Source organism: Oncorhynchus mykiss, chromosome 30, assembly GCF_013265735.2.
Source record: "Oncorhynchus mykiss isolate Arlee chromosome 30, USDA_OmykA_1.1, whole genome shotgun sequence".
Classification (NCBI taxonomy): domain Eukaryota; kingdom Metazoa; phylum Chordata; class Actinopteri; order Salmoniformes; family Salmonidae; genus Oncorhynchus; species Oncorhynchus mykiss.
The window spans coordinates 288,669-313,169 of record NC_050570.1 but is presented as its reverse complement, the minus strand read 5'-3'; the positions used below and the strand labels follow the sequence as shown (position 1 = coordinate 313,169).

General features: G+C 49.8%; 1 protein-coding gene across 1 annotated transcript in view; it reads right to left on the bottom strand.

Annotated features, from left to right (window-relative positions):
• LOC110522685 (anoctamin-1-like) overlaps nt 1-24,501 on the bottom strand; it is a 269,945-nt gene that overhangs the window by 46,093 nt on the left and 199,351 nt on the right. Inside the window, exon 16 of the mRNA XM_036968555.1 lies at nt 7,281-7,429. Within this exon, the coding sequence (XP_036824450.1) occupies nt 7,281-7,429 (149 nt within the window). The remainder of the gene's footprint in view (nt 1-7,280; nt 7,430-24,501) is intronic.

Here is a 24,501-nt window from a genome sequence, read left to right as displayed (position 1 = left end):
AAACATACAATCAATAATAGAGTAGAAAAATCTATAAAGAGCGTGTGCAAATGAGGTAGGATAAGGGGGGTAAGACAATAAATAGGCCATAGTGGCGAAATAATTACAATATAGAAATTAAACACTGGAATAGTAGGATGTGCAGAAGATGAATGTGCAAGTTGAGATACTGGGGTGCAAAGGAGCAAGAAAAATAAATACAGTATGGGGATGAGGTAGTTGGATGGGCTGTTTACAGATGGGCTATGTACAGGTGCAGAGATCTGTGAGCTGCTCTTACAGCTGGTGCTCAAAGCTAGTAAGGGAGGTAAGAGTCTCCAGCTTCAGAGATTTTTGCAGTTCGTTCCAGTCATTGGCAGCAGAGAACTGGAAGGAGAGGCGGCCAAAGGAAGAATTGGCTTTGGGGGTGACTAGTGAGATATACCTGCTGGAGCTCGTGCTACGGGTGGGTGCTGCTATGGTGACCAGTGAGCTGAGGTAAGGCTGGGCTTTACCTAGCAGAGACTTGTAGATGACACCTTACTGTGAAATGCTTACTTACAAGCTCTTAACCATCAGTGTAGTTCAAGAGTTAAGAAAATATTTACCAAATAAACTAAAGTAAAAAATAATATAAATTAACACAATAACATAACAATAACGAGGCAATATACAGGTTAGTGTTAGGGTGAGGGTTAGTGTTAAGGTGAGGGTTAGTGTTAAGGTGAGGGTTAGTGTTAAGGTGTGGGTTAGTGTTAAGGTCAGGGTTAGTGTCAGGGTGAGGGTTAGTGTTAAGGTCAGGGTTAGTGTTAAGGTGAGGGTTAGTGTTAAGGTGTGGGTTAGTGTTAAGGTGTGGGTTAGTGTTAAGGTCAGGGTTAGTGTCAGGGTGAGGGTTAGTGTCAGGGTGAGGGTTAGTGTCAGGGTGAGGGTTAGTGTTAAGGTGTGGGTTAGTGTTAAGGTGTGGGTTAGTGTTAAGGTCAGGGTTAGTGTCAGGGTGAGGGTTAGTGTTAAGGTGTGGGTTAGTGTTAAGGTCAGGGTTATTGTCAGGGTGAGGGTTAGTGTTAAGGTGTGGGTTAGTGTTAAGGTCAGGATTAGTGCTAATGTGAGGATGTGTTACACAATTCAGTGAGCCAGGGTTTTGGTTAAAACAAATTGGTGTGGGGTAAATGTAATAGTCCGGTGGCCATCTGATTAATTGTTCAGCAGTCTTATGGCTTGGGGGTAGAAGCTGTAAAGGAGCCTTTTGGTTTTAGACTTAGAGCTCCGGTACCACTTGTTGTGTGGTAGCAGAGAAAACAGTCTATGACTTGGGTGACTGGATAATTTTATGGGCTTTCCTCTCACACCACCTATTATATAGTTCCTGTCCTGGATTGCAGGAAGCTTGGCCCCGGTGATGTACTGGGCCGTACGCACTACCCTCTGTAGCGCCTTATGGTCAGATGCCGAGCAGTTGCCATACCAGGCGGTGATGCAACCGGTCAGGATGCTCTCGATGGTGCAGCTACTTCTGAGGATCTGGGGACCCATGCCAAATCTTTTCAGTCTCCCGAGGGGCAAAAGGTTTTGTCATGCTATCTTCATGACTGTCTTGGTTTGTTTGGACCATGATAGTTTGTTGATGATGTGGACACCAAGGAACTTGTACCTCACTCCACTACAGCCCCATTGATGTTAATGGGGGCCTGTTCGGTCCACCTTTTCCTGTCATCCATGATCAGCTCCTTTGTCTTGCTCACATTGAGGGAGAGGTTGTTGTCCTGCACCACACTACCAGTTCTCTGACCTCCTTCCTACAGGCTGTCTCATCATTGTCGGTGATCAGGCCTACCACTGTTGTGTCGTCAACAAACTTAATGGTGTTGGAGTCGTGTTTGGCCACGCAGTTGTGGGTGAACAGGGAGTACAGGAGGGGACTAAGTACAAACCCCTGAGGGGCCCCAGTGTTGAGGATCAGTGTGGCAGATGTGTTGTTGCCTACCCTTACCACCTGGGGGTGGCCCCCTCAGGAAGTCCAGGATCCATTTGCAGAGAGAGGTGTTTAGTCCCAGGGTCCTTAGCTTAGTGATGAGCTTCATGGGCACTATGGTGTTGAACTTTGAGCTGTAGTCAATGAACAGAATTCTCACATAGGTGTTCCTTATGTCGCGGTATGCAAATTGGAGATGTTCTAAGGTATCCGGGAGGATGCTGTTGATGTGAGCCATGACCAGCCTTTCAAAGCACTTTATGGCTACTGACGTGAGGGCTATGGGGCGGTAATCATTTAGGCAGGTTACCTTCGCTTCATTGGGCACAGGGACTATGGTGGGTGCTTGAAACATGTAGGTATTACAGACTCAGTCAGGCAAAGGTTGAAAATGTCAGTGAAGACACCTGCCAGTTGGTCCACGCATGTTTTGAGTACACCTCCTGGTAATCCATCTGGCCCCGCGGCTTTGTGAATGACCTGTTTAAAGGTCTTGCTCACATCGGCTACCGAGAGTGTTATCGCACTCTCCTGGTGCTCTCCTGCATGCTTCAGTGTTGCTTGCCTTGAAGCGAGCATAAAAGGCATTTAGCTCGTCTGGTAGGCTCGCGTCACTGGGCAGCTCGCGTCTGGGTTTCCCTTTTTAGCCAGTAATAGTTTTCAAGCCCTGCCACTTACGACGAGCGTCAGAGCCGGTGTAGTAGTATTCAATCTTAATCCTGTATTGACGCTTTGATGGTTCGTCGGAGGGCATAGCGGGATTTCTTATAGGCGTCTAGATTAGTGTCCCTCTCTTTGAAAGCAGCAGCTCTAGCCTTTAGCTCGATACCGATGTTGCCTGTAATCCATGGCTTCTGGTTGGGATATGTATTTACGGTCATTGTGGGGGGGACGTCGTCGAAGCACTTATTGATGAAGCTTGTGATTGAGGTTGTATACTCTTCAATGCCATTGGATGAATCCCGGAACATATTCCAGTCTGCGCTAGCAAAACAATTCTGTAGTGTAGCATCCACATCATCTGACCACTTATTGAGTGAGTCACTGGTACTTCCTGCTTTAGTTTTTGCTTGTAAGCAGGAATCAGGAGGATATCATTATAGTCAGATTTGCCAAGGGAGGGCGGGGGAGAGCTTTGTGCTCATCTCTGTGTGTGGAGTAAAGGTGGTCAAGAGTTTTATTCCTCTGGTTGCACATGTGACATGCTGGCAAAAAACTGGTAAAACTGATTTAAGTTTGACTGCATTAAAGTCCCCGGCCACTAGGAGAGCCACTTCTGGGTGAGCATTTTCTTGTTTGCTTATGGCCTTATAGAGTTGCTTGAGTGCCATCTTAGTGCCAGCATCGGTCTATGGTGGTAAATAGACGGCTAGGAATAAAATAGATGAGAACTCTTGGTAGACAGTGTGGTCTACAGCTTATCATAAGTTACTCTAACTCAGGCAAGCAATACCTTGAGACTTCTTTAATATTAGACGTCGCGCACCAGCTGTTATTGACAAAAACACACCCCCACCCCTTGTCTTACCAGCAATAGCTTCTCTGTTCTCTCTTTAAAGGAAAGGTTTTCTTCCAGTTCGTGGTGAGTAACCCCAGTTCTGATGTCCAGAAGATATTTTCGGTCATAAGAGATGGTAGCAGCAACATTATGTACAAAATACATTTTTTAAATAATTTACAAACAACGCAAAAAAACAAACAAAATAGCACAATTCGTTACGGGCATGTAAAACGTCAACCTCTTCGGCGCCATCTCATCATTATTAACTTGTATTAGCATTGTTAGCTATCTAACTATTATTACTAGTCTGTATTGTAGATAGGTAGCTTGGTAACTTGTATTAGCAAATGTCCTGTGGTACTCTGTGATTGTCCAGTGGTATTCATGGGAAATGTAAACCAGAAAGTACCACAAAGATCCATGATTGAGTCTTTGAGTGTTTCAATGAAGAGATTGAGATGAAACTGTCCAGTTTGAGTGTTTGTTGCAGCTTGTTCCAGTCGCTAGCTGCAGAGAACTGAAAAGAGGAATGGGATGTGTCTGCTTTGAGGACCTTAAACAGAATGTGACTGGCAGAACGGGTGTTGTATGTGGAGGATGAGGGCTGCAGTAGATATCTCAGATAGGGGGAAGTGAGGAGTACTGGGGGGAGTCTGGAGTACTTCTCCTGTCTTATCCGGTGTCCTGTGTGAATTTAAGTATGCTCTCTCTAATTCTCTCTTTCTCTCTTTCTTTCTCTCTCTCGGATGACCTGAGCCGTAGGACCATGCCTCAGGACTACCTGACATGATGACTCCTTGCTGTCCCCAGTCCACCTGGCCATGCTGCTGCTCCAGTTTCAACTGACCTGAGCCCTAGGACCATGCCTCAGGACTACCTGGCATGATGACTCCTTGCTGTCCCCAGTCCACCTGGCCGTGCTGCTGCTCCAGTTTAAACTGTTCTGCCTGCGGCTATGGAATCCTGACCAGTTCACCGGACGCGCTACCTGTCCCAGACCTATTATTTGACCATGCTGGTAATTTTTGAACATTTTAACATCTTGGTCATGTTCTGTTATAATCTCCACCTGGCACAGCCAGAAGAGGGCTGGCCACCCCTCATAGCCTGGTTCCTCTCTAGGTTTCTTCCTAGGTTTTGGCCTTTCTAGGGAGTTTTTCCTAGCCAACGTGCTTCATCACCTGCATTGCTTGCTGTTTGGGGTTTTAGGCTGGGTTTCTGTACAGCACTTTGAGATGTCAGCTGATGTACGAAGGGCTATATAAATAAATTTGATTTGATTTGATTTTGATTTGAGTGAGGCTTAAGAGGGTTTAATAAATAAGCATCAACCAGTGGGTCTTGGGACGGGTACACAGAGATGACCAGTTTACAGAGGAGTATAGAGTGCAGTGATGTGTCCTATAAGGAGCATTGGTGGCAAATCTGATGGCCAAATGGTAAAGTACATCTAGCCGCTCGAGAGCACACTTACCTACCGATCTATAAATTATGTCTCCGTAATCTAGCATGGGAAGAATGGTCATTTGAATCAGGGTTAGTTTGGCAGCTGTTGTGAAAGAGGAGCGATTACGATTGAGGAAACCAAGTCTAGATTTAACTTAAGCCTGCAGCTTTGATATGTGCTGAGAGAAGGACAGTGCACCGTCTAGCCATACTCCCAAGTACTTGCATGAGGTGACTACGTCAAACTCTAAACCCTCAGAGGTAGTAATCACACCTGTGGGGAGAGGGGCATTCTTCTTACCAAACCACATGACCTTTGTTTTGGAGGTGTCAGAACAAGGTTAAGGGTCGAGAAACCTTGTTGGACACTAAGAAAGCTTTGTTGTAGAGCATTTAACACAGAATCCGGGGAGGGGCCAGCTGAGTATACGACTGTATCATCTGCATATAAATGGATGAGAGAGCTTCCTACTGCCTGAGCTATGTTGTTGATGTAAATTGAGAAGAGCGTGGGGCCTAGGATGGAGCCTTGGGGTACTCCCTTGGTGACAGGCAGTGGCTGAGACAGCAGATTTTCTGACTTTATACACTGCACTCTTCGAGAGAGGTAGTTAGCAAACCAGGCCAAAGACACCTCAGAGACACCAATACTCCTTAGCCAGCCCACAAGAACGGAATGGTCTACCGTATCAAAAGCTTTGGCCAAGTCAATAAAAATAGCAGAACAACATTGATTAGAATCAAGGGCAATGATGACATCATTGAGGACCTTTAAGGTTGCAGTGACACATCCATAACCTGAGTGTAAACCAGATTGCATACCATAGAGAATACTATAGACATCAAGAAAGCCAGTCAGTTGATTATTGACACGTTTTTCCAACACGTTTGATAAACAGGGGAAAATAGAAATAAGCCTATAACAGTTAGGATCAGCTTGATCTCCCCCTTTAAATAAAGGACAAACCGTGGCTGCCTTCCAAGCAATGGGAACCTCCTCAGAAAGGAGAGACAGGTTAAACAGGTCAGAGATAGGCTTGGTGATGATAGGGGCAGCAAGTTTCAGGGGCTCCTCTAGCACATCAGACTCAGTGACTGCCTGCAGGGAGAAACTTTGTAGCGGGGCAGGGGAAAAAGCGAGAGATGCATCGGGGATAGTTGCATTACAAGGGGTGGGAGATGAGGAAATGTTGGCTTTGAAAGTTTAATGCTTAAAACCAGCAAATCAAATTGTTTGGGGACAGACTTGGTGAAGACAACCGATCACTGACGGTGATCCTTGATAAAGATTGCCACTCCCACACCTTTGGAAGATCTGTCTTTCCGAAAAAGGTTATAACCAGAAAGGTTAACATCAGTATTCAAAACACTCTTCCTTAACCACGTCTCAGTAACGACCAACACATCTGGATTGGAGCTGTGAACCCAGACTTTCAATTGGAGTATAGAAGGATATAATGCTAGATAGAGGGATATAATTCTAGATGGAGGTATGGAAAGATATAATTCTAGATGGAGGTATAGAAGGATATAATTCTAGATGGAGGTATAGAGGGATATAATTCTAGATGGAGGTATAGACGGATAGAGTGGTAGATAGGAGTATAGAAGGATATAATGCTAGATAGAGGTATAGATGGATAGAGCGCTAAATAGAGGTGTAGAGAGATATAATGCTAGATAGAGGTATAGAAGGATATCATTCTAGATGGAGGTATAGAAGGATATCATTCTAGATGGAGGTAGAAGGTTATAATGCTAGATAGAGGTATAGAAGGATCTAATTTTAGATAGAGGTATAGAAGGATATAATTCTAGATAGAGGAATAGATGCACAGTGCTAGATATAGGTATAGAAGGACAGAGTGATACTTAGAGGTATAGAGAGATAGAGTGATAAATAGAGGTATAGAGTTATACTTAGAGGTTTTGAATGATAGCGGTATAGAGGTATACAAGGATAGGGTGATATAGAGATAGATGTATAGAAGGATAGGGTGATAATTTGAGGTATAGAATGAACTTAGATGTATTGAATGATAGAGGTATAGCTGGATAGTGATAATTAGAGGTATAGAAGGATAGTTATAATTAGAGGTATAGACGGATAGTGATGATTAGAGGTATAGAAGGAGAGTGATAATTAGAGATATAGACTCGTGGCTATAATTAGAGGTATTGAAGGATAGAGTGATAGAGCTATATGGATAGAGGTATAGAAGGATAGTGATAATTAGAGGTATAGAGTGATAGCTAGTTCTAGAGCTGTGGATAGAGGTATAAAAGGATAGATTGATATATTGATAATTGGAGGTATAGAATGATAGAAGTATAGAATGATAGTGATGGATAGGGGTAAAAAGGAAAGTGTGATAGTGACAGTACCATCATTAGAACGACGGACACGTTGATCATGTATCCTGGCAACCGATCCTCCAAGGTCAATGACTCTTGCTCCCTCTGCCAGAGGAACACAAACAAACACACAAACACACACACACACACACGTTTAGCAACTACTGTTGTTAATACAGCTAAATCAAAGTAACCATTATGAAAATGTTTAGATTACCATAACTACCACGGTGAATACAGCTAGATCACAGTAACCACGGTGAATACAGTTACATCACAGTAACCATGGTGAATACAGCTACATCACAGTAACCATGGTAAATACAGCTAGATCACAGTAACCATGGTTATTAAAGCTAAATCCCAGTAACCATGGTGAATACAGCTTCATCACAGTAATCAGGGTGAATGTTCAGAAACTGTTTTTCTTCCTGTAAGCATGGCAACACAGGAATTTTGATAGCGCACAGAAGGTTGTGGGTTCGCAGACCACTGTGTACAAGAGTAGGGACGGAAAGATCACCTTTATAGTAAAGCATTGCATGAATCTATCATTGTATTTGCAGTTTCAAGAAAAAACTGCCGTTCATAAGTATTATATGCAGGTCTTGGTTTTAATTTAACAGCCCGTCACTGACAAGGAAGAAGGCTATTTAAAGAGTGCATGGTGGGTGGAGGATTTTTTATTTATTTTATTTTTTATTTCACCTTTATTTAACCAGGTAGGCTAGTTGAGAACACCTTTATTTAACCAGTTAGGCTAGTTGAGAACACCTTTATTTAACCAGGTAGGCTAGTTGAGAACAAGTTCTCATTTACAACTGCAACCTGGCCAAAATAAAGCAAAAACGTGTGACAAAAACAAGAGTTACACATGGGATAAACAAACGTACAGTCAATAACACAATATCAAAATCTATATACAGTGTGTGGAAAGTTAGTAAGATTAGGGAGATAAGGCAATAAATAGGCCAGAGTGGCGAGATAATTCCAATGAAGCATTAACATCTGAATGATAGATGTGCAGATGATGATGTGCAAGTAGAGATACTGGGGTGAAAAAGAGCAAAAATAAATAACAATATGGGGATGAGGTAGTTGGATGGGCTATTTACAGACGGGCTGTGAACAGGTGCAATGATCAGTAAGCTGCACTTACAGCTGATGCTTGAAGTTAGTGAGGGAGATTTAAGTTTCCAGCTTCAGTGATTTTTGCTATTCGTTCCAGTCATTGGCAGCAGAGAACTGGAAGGAAAGGCTGCCAAAGTACGAGTTGGCGTTGGGGATGACCAGTGAAATATACCTGCTGGAGCAGGTGCTACGGGTGGGTGTTGTTATGGTGACCAGTGAGCTGAGATAAGGCAGGCCTTTACCTAGCAAAGACTATAGACTATAGATGACCAGGAGGTCGCAGTGGTGGGTAGTATATGGGGCTTTGGAGACAAAATGGAAGTAACTGTGATAGCAAATTGAATGCAGTCTGAGTAGAGTGTTGGAGGCGATTTTGTAAATGACATCGCTAAAGTGAGGGATCGGAAGGATAGTCAGTTTTACGAGGGTATGTTTGGCGGCGTGAGTGAAGGAGGCTTCGTTGCGAAATAGGAAGCCGATTCTAGATTTAATTTTGGACTGGAGATGCTGTGAGTCTGGAAGGAGAGTTTACAGTCTAACCAGACAACTAGGTATTTGTAGTTGTCCACATATTCTAAGTCAGAACCGTCCAGAGCAGTGATGCTAGGCAGGTGGAGGAAGCGATCGGTTGAAGAGCATTCATTTAGTTTTACTTGCAATTAAGAGCAGTTGGAGGCCATGGAAGAGTATTGTATGGCATTGAAGCTCGTCTGGAGGTTTGTTAACAGTGTCCAAAGAAGGGCCAGAAGTATACAGAATGGTATCGTCTGCGTAGAGTTGGATCAGAGAGTCAACAGCAGCAAGAGCGACATCATTGATGTATAGAGAGAAAAGAGTGTAGAATTTAGAGTTTAGAATTTAACCCTCTGGTAGTCTCTATGGAGGTGCAACAGGCCCTCCAATTTGAAACACTGAACTTTATCTGAAAAGTAGTTGGTGAACCAGGCGAGGCAGACATACTGACAGGTTTACGGTTGGACTCGCACTGTCAGGGTTAGACTCGCACTGACAGGGTTACGGTTGGACTCACACTGACAGGGTTACGGTTGGACTCACTGACAGGGTTACGGTTGGAGTCACTGACAGGGTTACGGTTGGAGTCACTGACAGGGTTACGGTTGGACTCACACTGACGGGGTTACGGTTGGAGTCACTGACAGGGTTACGGTTGGAGTCACTGACAGGGTTACGGTTGGACTCGCACTGACAGGGTTATGGTTGGACTCAAACTGACAGGGTTACGGTTGGACTCGCACTGACAGGGTTACGGTTGGACTCGCACTGACAGGGTTACGGTTGGACTCACAATGACAGGGTTACGGTTGGACTCACACTGACAGGGTTACGGTTGGAGTCACTGACATGGTTACGGTTGGACTCGCACTGACAGGGTTACGGTTGGACTCGCACTGACAGGGTTACGGTTGGACTCACACTGACAGGGTTACGGTTGGACTCACACTGACAGGGTTACGGTTGGAGTCAATGACAGGGTTACGGTTGGAGTCACTGACATGGTTACGGTTGGACTCACACTGACAGAGTTATGGTTGGACTCACACTGACAGGGTTACGGTTGGACTCGCACTGACAGGGTTACGGTTGGACTCACACTGACAGGGTTATAGTTGGACTCACACTGACAGGGTTACGGTTGGACTCGCACTGACAGAGTTATGGTTGGACTCACACTGACAGGGTTACGGTTGGACTCGCACTGACAGGGTTACGGTTGGACTCGCACTGACAGGGTTACGGTTGGAGTCACTGACAGGGTTACGGTTGGACTCACACTGACAGAGTTATGGTTGGACTCACACTGACAGGGTTACGGTTGGACTCACACTGACAGAGTTATGGTTGGACTCACACTGACAGGGTTACGGTTGGACTCGCACTGACAGGGTTACGGTTGGACTCGCACTGACAGGGTTACGGTTGGAGTCACTGACAGGGTTACGGTTGGACTCACACTGACAGGGTTACGGTTGGAGTCACTGACAGGGTTACGGTTGGACTCACACTGACAGGGTTACGGTTGGACTCACACTGACAGGGTTACGGTTGGAGTCACACTGACAGGGTTACGGTTGGACTCACACTGACAGGGTTACGGTTGGACTCACACTGACAGGGTTACGGTTGGACTCGCACTGACGGGGTTATGGTTGGAGTCACTGACAGGGTTACGGTTGGAGTCACTGACAGGGTTACGGTTGGACTCACACTGAAAGGGTTACGGTTGGAGTCACTGACAGGGTTACGGTTGGAGTCACTGACAGGGTTACGGTTGGACTCACACTGACAGGGTTACGGTTGGACTCACACTGACAGGGTAACGGTTGGACTCACACTGACAGGGTTACGGTTGGATTCACACTGACAGGGTTACGGTTGGAGTCACTGACAGAGTTACTGTTGGAGTCACTGACAGGGTTACGGTTGGACTCACACTGACAGAGTTATGGTTGGACTCACACTGACAGGGTTACGGTTGGACTCGCACTGACAGGGTTACGGTTGGACTCGCACTGACAGGGTTACGGTTGAAGTCACTGACAGGGTTACGGTTGGACTCACACTGACAGGGTTACGGTTGGAGTCACTGACAGGGTTACGGTTGGACTCACACTGACAGGGTTACGGTTGGACTCACACTGACAGGGTTACGGTTGGAGTCACACTGACAGGGTTACGGTTGGACTCACACTGACAGGGTTACGGTTGGACTCACACTGACAGGGTTACGGTTGGACTCGCACTGACGGGGTTATGGTTGGAGTCACTGACAGGGTTACGGTTGGAGTCACTGACAGGGTTACGGTTGGACTCACACTGAAAGGGTTACGGTTGGAGTCACTGACAGGGTTACGGTTGGAGTCACTGACAGGGTTACGGTTGGACTCACACTGACAGGGTTACGGTTGGACTCACACTGACAGGGTAACGGTTGGACTCACACTGACAGGGTTACGGTTGGATTCACACTGACAGGGTTACGGTTGGAGTCACTGACAGAGTTACTGTTGGAGTCACTGACAGGGTTACGGTTGGACTCACACTGACAGGGTTACGGTTGGACTCACACTGACAGGGTTACGGTTGGACTCGCACTGACAGGGTTACGGTTGGACTAGCACTGACAGGGTTACGGTTGGACTCGCACTGACAGGGTTACGGTTGGAGTCACTGACAGGGTTATGGTTGGACTCACACTGACAGGGTTACGGTTAGACTCACTGACAGGGTTACGGTTAGACTCACACTGACAGGGTTACGGTTGGACTCACACTGACAGGGTTACGGTTGGACTCACACTGACAGGGTTACGGTTGGACTCACACTGACAAGGTTACGGTTGGATTCACACTGAAAGGGTTACGGTTGGACTCACACTGACAGGGTTACGGTTGGACTCTCACTGACTGGGTTATGGTTGGAGTCACTGACAAGGTTACGGTTGGACTCACAATGACAGGGTTACGGTTGGACTCACACTGAAAGGGTTACGGTTGGACTCACACTGACAGGGTTACGGTTGGACTCGCACTGACGGGGTTATGGTTGGAATCACTGTCAGGGTTACGGTTGGAGTCACTGACAGGGTTACGGTTGGACTCACACTGACAGGGTTACGGTTGGACTCACACTGACGGGGTTACGGTTGGACTCACACTGACGGGGTTACGGTTGGAGTCACTGACAGGGTTACGGTTGGAGTCACTGACAGAGTTACGGTTGGACTCGCACTGACAGGGTTATGGTTGGACTCAAACTGACAGGGTTACGGTTGGACCCGCACTGACAGGGTTACGGTTGGACTCGCACTGACAGGGTTACGGTTGGAGTCACTGACAGGGTTACGGTTGGACTCACACTGACAGGGTTACGGTTGGAGTCACTGACAGGGTTACGGTTGGACTCACACTGACAGGGTTACGGTTGGACTCACACTGACAGGGTTACGGTTGGAGTCACACTGACAGGGTTACGGTTGGAGTCACACTGACAGGGTTACGGTTGGACTCACACTGACAGGGTTACGGTTGGAGTCACACTGACAGGGTTACGGTTGGACTCACACTGACAGGGTTACGGTTGGAGTCACACTGACAGGGTTACGGTTGGACTCGCACTGACGGGGTTATAGTTGGAATCACTGACAGGGTTACGGTTGGAGTCACTGACAGGGTTACGGTTGGACTCACACTGACAGGGTTACGGTTGGACTCACACTGACAGGGTTATGGTTGGAGTCACTGACAGGGTTACGGTTGGAGTCACTGACAGGGTTACGGTTGGACTCGCACTGACAGGGTTATGGTTGGACTCAAACTGACAGGGTTACGGTTGGACCCGCACTGACAGGGTTACGGTTGGACTCGCACTGACAGGGTTACGGTTGGAGTCACTGACAGGGTTACGGTTGGACTCACACTGACAGGGTTACGGTTGGACTCACACTGACAGGGTTACGGTTGGACTCACACTGACAGGGTTACGGTTGGACTCACACTGACAGGGTTACGGTTGGACTCACACTGACAGGGTTACGGTTGGACTCGCACTGACAGGGTTACGGTTGGAGTCACACTGACAGGGTTACGGTTGCACTCACACTGACAGGGTTACGGTTGGAGTCACACTGACAGGGTTACGGTTGGACTCACACTGACAAGGTTACGGTTGGAGTCACTGACAGGGTTACGGTTGGACTCACACTGACAGGGTTACGGTTGGACTCACACTGACAGGGTTACGGTTGGACTCACACTGACAGGGTTACGGTTGGACTCACACTGACAGGGTTACGGTTGGACTCACACTGACAGGGTTACGGTTGGAGTCACACTGACAGGGTTACGGTTGGAGTCACTGACAGGGTTATGGTTGGAGTCACTGACAGGGTTACGGTTGGACTCACACTGACAGGGTTACGGTTGGACTCACACTGACAGGGTTACGGTTGGACGCACACTGACAGGGTTACGGTTGGACTCACACTGACAGGGTTACGGTTGGAGTCACTGACAGGGTTATGGTTGGAGTCACTGACAGGGTTACGGTTGGACTCACACTGACAGGGTTACGGTTGGACTCACACTGACAGGGTTACGGTTGGACTCACACTGACAGGGTTACGGTTGGAGTCAATGACAGGGTTACGGTTGGAGTCACTGACATGGTTACGGTTGGACTCACACTGACAGAGTTATGGTTGGACTCACACTGACAGGGTTACGGTTGGACTCACACTGACAGGGTTACAGTTGGACTCGCACTGACAGGGTTACGGTTGGACTCGCACTGACAGGGTTACGGTTTGACTCGCACTGACAGGGTTACGGTTGGAGTCACTGACAGGGTTACGGTTGGAGTCACTGACAGGGTTACGGTTGGACTCACACTGACAGGGTTACGGTTGGAGTCACTGACAGGGTTACGGTTGGACTCACACTGACAGGGTTACGGTTGGAGTCACTGACAGGGTTACGGTTGGACTCACACTGACAGGGTTACGGTTGGACTCACACTGACAGGGTTACGGTTGGAGTCACACTGACAGGGTTACGGTTGGACTCACACTGACAGGGTTACGGTTGGACTCACACTGACAGGGTTACGGTTGGACTCGCACTGACGGGGTTATGGTTGGAGTCACTGACAGGGTTACGGTTGGAGTCACTGACAGGGTTACGGTTGGACTCACACTGACAGGGTTACGGTTGGAGTCACTGACAGGGTTACGGTTGGACTCACACTGACAGGGTTACGGTTGGACTTACACTGACAGGGTAACGGTTGGACTCACACTGACAGGGTTACGGTTGGATTCACACTGACAGGGTTACGGTTGGAGTCACTGACAGAGTTACGGTTGGAGTCACTGACAGGGTTACGGTTAGACTCACACTGACAGGGTTACGGTTGGACTCACACTGACAGGGTTACGGTTGGACTCGCACTGACAGGGTTACGGTTGGACTCGCACTGACAGGGTTACGGTTGGACTAGCACTGACAGGGTTACGGTTGGACTCGCACTGACAGGGTTACGGTTGGAGTCACTGACAGGGTTATGGTTGGACTCACACTGACAGGGTTACGGTTAGACTCACTGACAGGGTTACGTTTAGACTCACACTGACAGGGTTACGGTTGGACTCACACTGACAGGGTTACGGTTGGACTCACACTGACAGGGTTAAGGTTGGACTCACACTGACAAGGTTACGGTTGGACTCACACTGAAAGGGTTACGGTTGGACTCACACTGACAGGGTTACGGTTGGACTCTCACTGACTGGGTTATGGTTGGAGTCACTGACAAGGTTACGGTTGGACTCACAATGACAGGGTTACGGTTGGACTCACACTGAAAGGGTTACGGTTGGACTCACACTGACAGGGTTACGGTTGGACTCGCACTGACGGGGTTATGGTTGGAATCACTGTCAGGGTTACGGTTGGAGTCACTGACAGGGTTACGGTTGGACTCACACTGACAGGGTTACGGTTGGACTCACACTGACGGGGTTACGGTTGGACTCACACTGACGGGGTTACGGTTGGAGTCACTGACAGGGTTACGGTTGGAGTCACTGACAGAGTTACGGTTGGACTCGCACTGACAGGGTTATGGTTGGACTCAAACTGACAGGGTTACGGTTGGACCCGCACTGACAGGGTTACGGTTGGACTCGCACTGACAGGGTTACGGTTGGAGTCACTGACAGGGTTACGGTTGGACTCACACTGACAGGGTTACGGTTGGAGTCACTGACAGGGTTACGGTTGGACTCACACTGACAGGGTTACGGTTGGACTCACACTGACAGGGTTACGGTTGGAGTCACACTGACAGGGTTACGGTTGGAGTCACACTGACAGGGTTACGGTTGGACTCACACTGACAGGGTTACGGTTGGAGTCACACTGACAGGGTTACGGTTGGACTCACACTGACAGGGTTACGGTTGGAGTCACACTGACAGGGTTACGGTTGGACTCGCACTGACGGGGTTATAGTTGGAATCACTGACAGGGTTACGGTTGGAGTCACTGACAGGGTTACGGTTGGACTCACACTGACAGGGTTACGGTTGGACTCACACTGACAGGGTTATGGTTGGAGTCACTGACAGGGTTACGGTTGGAGTCACTGACAGGGTTACGGTTGGACTCGCACTGACAGGGTTATGGTTGGACTCAAACTGACAGGGTTACGGTTGGACCCGCACTGACAGGGTTACGGTTGGACTCGCACTGACAGGGTTACGGTTGGAGTCACTGACAGGGTTACGGTTGGACTCACACTGACAGGGTTACGGTTGGACTCACACTGACAGGGTTACGGTTGGACTCACACTGACAGGGTTACGGTTGGACTCACACTGACAGGGTTACGGTTGGACTCACACTGACAGGGTTACGGTTGGACTCGCACTGACAGGGTTACGGTTGGAGTCACACTGACAGGGTTACGGTTGCACTCACACTGACAGGGTTACGGTTGGAGTCACACTGACAGGGTTACGGTTGGACTCACACTGACAAGGTTACGGTTGGAGTCACTGACAGGGTTACGGTTGGACTCACACTGACAGGGTTACGGTTGGACTCACACTGACAGGGTTACGGTTGGACTCACACTGACAGGGTTACGGTTGGACTCACACTGACAGGGTTACGGTTGGACTCACACTGACAGGGTTACGGTTGGAGTCACACTGACAGGGTTACGGTTGGAGTCACTGACAGGGTTATGGTTGGAGTCACTGACAGGGTTACGGTTGGACTCACACTGACAGGGTTACGGTTGGACTCACACTGACAGGGTTACGGTTGGACGCACACTGACAGGGTTACGGTTGGACTCACACTGACAGGGTTACGGTTGGAGTCACTGACAGGGTTATGGTTGGAGTCACTGACAGGGTTACGGTTGGACTCACACTGACAGGGTTACGGTTGGACTCACACTGACAGGGTTACGGTTGGACTCACACTGAAAGGGTTACGGTTGGAGTCAATGACAGGGTTACGGTTGGAGTCACTGACATGGTTACGGTTGGACTCACACTGACAGAGTTATGGTTGGACTCACACTGACAGGGTTACGGTTGGACTCACACTGACAGGGTTACAGTTGGACTCGCACTGACAGGGTTACGGTTGGACTCGCACTGACAGGGTTACGGTTTGACTCGCACTGACAGGGTTACGGTTGGAGTCACTGACAGGGTTACGGTTGGAGTCACTGACAGGGTTACGGTTGGACTCACACTGACAGGGTTACGGTTGGAGTCACTGACAGGGTTACGGTTGGACTCACACTGACAGGGTTACGGTTGGAGTCACTGACAGGGTTACGGTTGGACTCACACTGACAGGGTTACGGTTGGACTCACACTGACAGGGTTACGGTTGGAGTCACACTGACAGGGTTACGGTTGGACTCACACTGACAGGGTTACGGTTGGACTCACACTGACAGGGTTACGGTTGGACTCGCACTGACGGGGTTATGGTTGGAGTCACTGACAGGGTTACGGTTGGAGTCACTGACAGGGTTACGGTTGGACTCACACTGACAGGGTTACGGTTGGAGTCACTGACAGGGTTACGGTTGGACTCACACTGACAGGGTTACGGTTGGACTTACACTGACAGGGTAACGGTTGGACTCACACTGACAGGGTTACGGTTGGATTCACACTGACAGGGTTACGGTTGGAGTCACTGACAGAGTTACGGTTGGAGTCACTGACAGGGTTACGGTTAGACTCACACTGACAGGGTTACGGTTGGACTCACACTGACAGGGTTACGGTTGGACTCGCACTGACAGGGTTACGGTTGGACTCGCACTGACAGGGTTACGGTTGGACTAGCACTGACAGGGTTACGGTTGGACTCGCACTGACAGGGTTACGGTTGGAGTCACTGACAGGGTTATGGTTGGACTCACACTGACAGGGTTACGGTTAGACTCACTGACAGGGTTACGTTTAGACTCACACTGACAGGGTTACGGTTGGACTCACACTGACAGGGTTACGGTTGGACTCACACTGACAGGGTTAAGGTTGGACTCACACTGACAAGGTTACGGTTGGACTCACACTGAAAGGGTTACGGTTGGACTCACACTGACAGGGTTACGGTTGGACTCTCACTGACTGGGTTATGGTTGGAGTCACTGACAAGGTTACGGTTGGACTCACAATGACAGGGTTACGGTTGGACTCACATTGAAAGGGTTACGGTTGGACTCACACTGACAGGGTTACGGTTGGACTCGCACTGACGGGGTTATGGTTGGAATCACTGTCAGGGTTACGGTTGGAGTCACTGACAGGGTTACGGTTGGACTCACACTGACGGGGTTACGGTTGGACTCACACTGACGGGGTTACGGTTGGACTCACACTGACGGGGTTACGGTTGGAGTCACTGACAGGGTTACGGTTGGAGTCACTGACAGGGTTACGTTTGGACTCGCACTGACAGGGTTATGGTTGGACTCAAACTGACAGGGTTACGGTTGGACCCGCACTGACAGGGTTACGGTTGGACTCGCACTGACAGGGTTACGGTTGGAGTCACTGACAGGGTTACGGTTGGACTCGCACTGACAGGGTTACGGTTGGAGTCACTGACAGGGTTACGGTTGGACTCACACTGACAGGGTTACGGTTGGAGTCACTGACAGGGTTACGGTTGGACTCACACTGACAGGGTTACGGTTGGACTCACACTGACAGGGTTACGGTTGGAGTCACACTGACAGGGTTACGGTTGGACTCACACTGACAGGGTTACGGTTGGACTCACACTGACAGGGTTACGGTTGGACTCGCACTGAGGGGGTTATGGTTGGAGTCACTGACAGGGTTACGGTTGGAGTCACTGACAGGGTTACGGTTGGACTCGAACTGACAGGGTTACGGTTGGAGTCACTGACAGGGTTACGGTTGGAGTCACTGACAGGGTTACGGTTGGACTCACACTGACAGGGTTACGGTTGGACTCACACTGACAGGGTTACGGTTGGATTCACACTGACAGGGTTACGGTTGGAGTCACTGACAGAGTTACGGTTGGAGTCACTGACAGGGTTACGGTTGGACTCACACTGACAGGGTTACGGTTGGACTCACACTGACAGGGTTACGGTTGGACTCACACTGACAGGGTTACGGTTGGACTCACACTGACAGGGTTACGGTTGGACTCGCACTGACAGGGTTACGGTTGGACTAGCACTGACAGGGTTACGGTTGGACTCGCACTGACAGGGTTACGGTTGGAGTCACTGACAGGGTTATGGTTGGACTCACACTGACAGGGTTACGGTTAGACTCACTGACAGGGTTACGGTTAGACTCACACTGACAGGGTTACGGTTGGACTCACACTGACAGGGTTACGGTTGGACTCACACTGACAGGGTTACGGTTGGACTCACACTGACAGGGTTACGGTTGCACTCACACTGACAAGGTTACGGTTGGACTCACACTGAAAGGGTTACGGTTGGACTCACACTGACAGGGTTACGGTTGGACTCTCACTGACTGGGTTATGGTTGGAGTCACTGACAAGGTTACGTTTCGACTCACAATGACAGGGTTACGGTTGGACTCACACTGAAAGGGTTACGGTTGGACTCACACTGACAGGGTTACGGTTGGACTCGCACTGACGGGGTTATGGTTGGAATCACTGTCAGGGTTACGGTTGGAGTCACTGACAGGGTTACGGTTGGACTCACACTGACAGGGTTACGGTTGGACTCACACTGACGGGGTTACGGTTGGACTCACACTGACGGGGTTACGGTTGGAGTCACTGACAGGGTTACGGTTGGAGTCACTGACAGGGTTACGGTTGGACTCGCACTGACAGGGTTATGGTTGGACTCAAACTGACAGGGTTACGGTTGGACCCGCACTGACAGGGTTACGGTTGGACTCGCACTGACAGGGTTACGGTTGGAGTCACTGACAGGGTTACGGTTGGACTCACACTGACAGGGTTACGGTTGGAGTCACTGACAGGGTTACGGTTGGACTCACACTGACAGGGTTACGGTTGGACTCACACTGACAGGGTTACGGTTGGAGTCACACTGACAGGGTTACGGTTGGAGTCACACTGACAGGGTTACGGTTGGACTCACACTGACAGGGTTACGGTTGGACTCACACTGACAGGGTTACGGTTGGACTCACACTGACAGGGTTACGGTTGGAGTCACACTGACAGGGTTACGGTTGGACTCGCACTGACGGGGTTATGGTTGGAATCACTGACAGGGTTACGGTTGGAGTCACTGACAGGGTTACGGTTGGACTCACACTGACAGGGTTACGGTTGGAGTCACTGACAGGGTTACGGTTGGAGTCACTGACAGGGTTACGGTTGGACTCGCACTGACAGGGTTATGGTTGGACTCAAACTGACAGGGTTACGGTTGGACCCGCACTGACAGGGTTACGGTTGGACTCGCACTGACAGGGTTACGGTTGGAGTCACTGACAGGGTTACGGTTGGACTCACACTGACAGGGTTACGGTTGGACTCACACTGACAGGGTTACGGTTGGACTCACACTGACAGGGTTACGGTTGGACTCACACTGACAGGGTTACGGTTGGACTCACACTGACAGGGTTACGGTTGGACTCACACTGACAGGGTTACGGTTGGACTCACACTGACAGGGTTACGGTTGGACTCGCACTGACAGGGTTACGGTTGGAGTCACACTGACAGGGTTACGGTTGCACTCACACTGACAGGGTTACGGTTGGAGTCACACTGACAGGGTTACGGTTGGACTCACACTGACAAGGTTACGGTTGGAGTCACTGACAGGGTTACGGTTGGACTCACACTGACAGGGTTACGGTTGGACTCACACTGACAGGGTTACGGTTGGACTCACACTGACAGGGTTACGGTTGGACTCACACTGACAGGGTTACGGTTGGACTCACACTGACAGGGTTACGGTTGGACTCACACTGACAGGGTTACGGTTGGAGTCACTGACAGGGTTATGGTTGGAGTCACTGACAGGGTTACGGTTGGACTCACACTGACAGGGTTACGGTTGGACTCACACTGACAGGGTTACGGTTGGACTCACACTGACAGGGTTACGGTTGGACTCACACTGACAGGGTTACGGTTGGACTCACACTGACAGGGTTACGGTTGGACTCGCACTGACAGGGTTACGGTTGGACTAGCACTGACAGGGTTACGGTTGGACTCGCACTGACAGGGTTACGGTTGGAGTCACTGACAGGGTTATGGTTGGACTCACACTGACAGGGTTACGGTTAGACTCACTGACAGGGTTACGGTTAGACTCACACTGACAGGGTTACGGTTGGACTCACACTGACAGGGTTACGGTTGGACTCACACTGACAGGGTTACGGTTGGACTCACACTGACAAGGTTACGGTTGGATTCACACTGAAAGGGTTACGGTTGGACTCACACTGACAGGGTTACGGTTGGACTCTCACTGACTGGGTTATGGTTGGAGTCACTGACAAGGTTACGGTTGGACTCACAATGACAGGGTTACGGTTGGACTCACACTGAAAGGGTTACGGTTGGACTCACACTGACAGGGTTACGGTTGGACTCGCACTGACGGGGTTATGGTTGGAATCACTGTCAGGGTTACGGTTGGAGTCACTGACAGGGTTACGGTTGGACTCACACTGACAGGGTTACGGTTGGACTCACACTGACGGGGTTACGGTTGGACTCACACTGACGGGGTTACGGTTGGAGTCACTGACAGGGTTACGGTTGGAGTCACTGACAGGGTTACGGTTGGACTCGCACTGACAGGGTTATGGTTGGACTCAAACTGACAGGGTTACGGTTGGACCCGCACTGACAGGGTTACGGTTGGACTCGCACTGACAGGGTTACGGTTGGAGTCACTGACAGGGTTACGGTTGGACTCACACTGACAGGGTTACGGTTGGAGTCACTGACAGGGTTACGGTTGGACTCACACTGACAGGGTTACGGTTGGACTCACACTGACAGGGTTACGGTTGGAGTCACACTGACAGGGTTACGGTTGGAGTCACACTGACAGGGTTACGGTTGGACTCACACTGACAGGGTTACGGTTGGAGTCACACTGACAGGGTTACGGTTGGACTCACACTGACAGGGTTACGGTTGGAGTCACACTGACAGGGTTACGGTTGGACTCGCACTGACGGGGTTATAGTTGGAATCACTGACAGGGTTACGGTTGGAGTCACTGACAGGGTTACGGTTGGACTCACACTGACAGGGTTACGGTTGGACTCACACTGACAGGGTTACGGTTGGAGTCACTGACAGGGTTACGGTTGGAGTCACTGACAGGGTTACGGTTGGACTCGCACTGACAGGGTTATGGTTGGACTCAAACTGACAGGGTTACGGTTGGACCCGCACTGACAGGGTTACGGTTGGACTCGCACTGACAGGGTTACGGTTGGAGTCACTGACAGGGTTACGGTTGGACTCACACTGACAGGGTTACGGTTGGACTCACACTGACAGGGTTACGGTTGGACTCACACTGACAGGGTTACGGTTGGACTCAAACTGACAGGGTTACGGTTGGACTCACACTGACAGGGTTACGGTTGGACTCGCACTGACAGGGTTACGGTTGGAGTCACACTGACAGGGTTACGGTTGCACTCACACTGACAGGGTTACGGTTGGAGTCACACTGACAGGGTTACGGTTGGACTCACACTGACAAGGTTACGGTTGGAGTCACTGACAGGGTTACGGTTGGACTCACACTGACAGGGTTACGGTTGGACTCACACTGACAGGGTTACGGTTGGACTCACACTGACAGGGTTACGGTTGGACTCACACTGACAGGGTTACGGTTGGACTCACACTGACAGGGTTACGGTTGGAGTCACACTGACAGGGTTACGGTTGGAGTCACTGACAGGGTTATGGTTGGAGTCACTGACAGGGTTACGGTTGGACTCACACTGACAGGGTTACGGTTGGACTCACACTGACAGGGTTACGGTTGGACGCACACTGACAGGGTTACGGTTGGACTCACACTGACAGGGTTACGGTTGGAGTCACTGACAGTGTTATGGTTGGAGTCACTGACAGGGTTACGGTTGGACTCACACTGACAGGGTTACGGTTGGACTCACACTGACAGGGTTACGGTTGGACTCACACTGACAGGGTTACGGTTGGAGTCAATGACAGGGTTACGGTTGGAGTCACTGACATGGTTACGGTTGGACTCACACTGACAGAGTTATGGTTGGACTCACACTGACAGGGTTACGGTTGGACTCACACTGACAGGGTTACAGTTGGACTCGCACTGACAGGGTTACGGTTGGACTCGCACTGACAGGGTTACGGTTTGACTCGCACTGACAGGGTTACGGTTGGAGTCACTGACAGGGTTACGGTTGGAGTCACTGACAGGGTTACGGTTGGACTCACACTGACAGGGTTACGGTTGGAGTCACTGACAGGGTTACGGTTGGACTCACACTGACAGGGTTACGGTTGGAGTCACTGACAGGGTTACGGTTGGACTCACACTGACAGGGTTACGGTTGGACTCACACTGACAGGGTTACGGTTGGAGTCACACTGACAGGGTTACGGTTGGACTCACACTGACAGGGTTACGGTTGGACTCACACTGACAGGGTTACGGTTGGACTCGCACTGACGGGGTTATGGTTGGAGTCACTGACAGGGTTACGGTTGGAGTCACTGACAGGGTTACGGTTGGACTCACACTGACAGGGTTACGGTTGGAGTCACTGACAGGGTTACGGTTGGACTCACACTGACAGGGTTACGGTTGGACTCACACTGACAGGGTAACGGTTGGACTCACACTGACAGGGTTACGGTTGGATTCACACTGACAGGGTTACGGTTGGAGTCACTGACAGAGTTACGGTTGGAGTCACTGACAGGGTTACGGTTAGACTCACACTGACAGGGTTACGGTTGGACTCACACTGACAGGGTTACGGTTGGACTCGCACTGACAGGGTTACGGTTGGACTCGCACTGACAGGGTTACGGTTGGACTAGCACTGACAGGGTTACGGTTGGACTCGCACTGACAGGGTTACGGTTGGAGTCACTGACAGGGTTATGGTTGGACTCACACTGACAGGGTTACGGTTAGACTCACTGACAGGGTTACGTTTAGACTCACACTGACAGGGTTACGGTTGGACTCACACTGACAGGGTTACGGTTGGACTCACACTGACAGGGTTAAGGTTGGACTCACACTGACAAGGTTACGGTTGGACTCACACTGAAAGGGTTACGGTTGGACTCACACTGACAGGGTTACGGTTGGACTCTCACTGACTGGGTTATGGTTGGAGTCACTGACAAGGTTACGGTTGGACTCACAATGACAGGGTTACGGTTGGACTCACATTGAAAGGGTTACGGTTGGACTCACACTGACAGGGTTACGGTTGGACTCGCACTGACGGGGTTATGGTTGGAATCACTGTCAGGGTTACGGTTGGAGTCACTGACAGGGTTACGGTTGGACTCACACTGACGGGGTTACGGTTGGACTCACACTGACGGGGTTACGGTTGGACTCACACTGACGGGGTTACGGTTGGAGTCACTGACAGGGTTACGGTTGGAGTCACTGACAGGGTTACGTTTGGACTCGCACTGACAGGGTTATGGTTGGACTCAAACTGACAGGGTTACGGTTGGACCCGCACTGACAGGGTTACGGTTGGACTCGCACTGACAGGGTTACGGTTGGAGTCACTGACAGGGTTACGGTTGGACTCGCACTGACAGGGTTACGGTTGGAGTCACTGACAGGGTTACGGTTGGAGTCACTGACAGGGTTACGGTTGGACTCACACTGACAGGGTTACGGTTGGACTCACACTGACAGGGTTACGGTTGGAGTCACACTGACAGGGTTACGGTTGGACTCACACTGACAGGGTTACGGTTGGACTCACACTGACAGGGTTACGGTTGGACTCGCACTGAGGGGGTTATGGTTGGAGTCACTGACAGGGTTACGG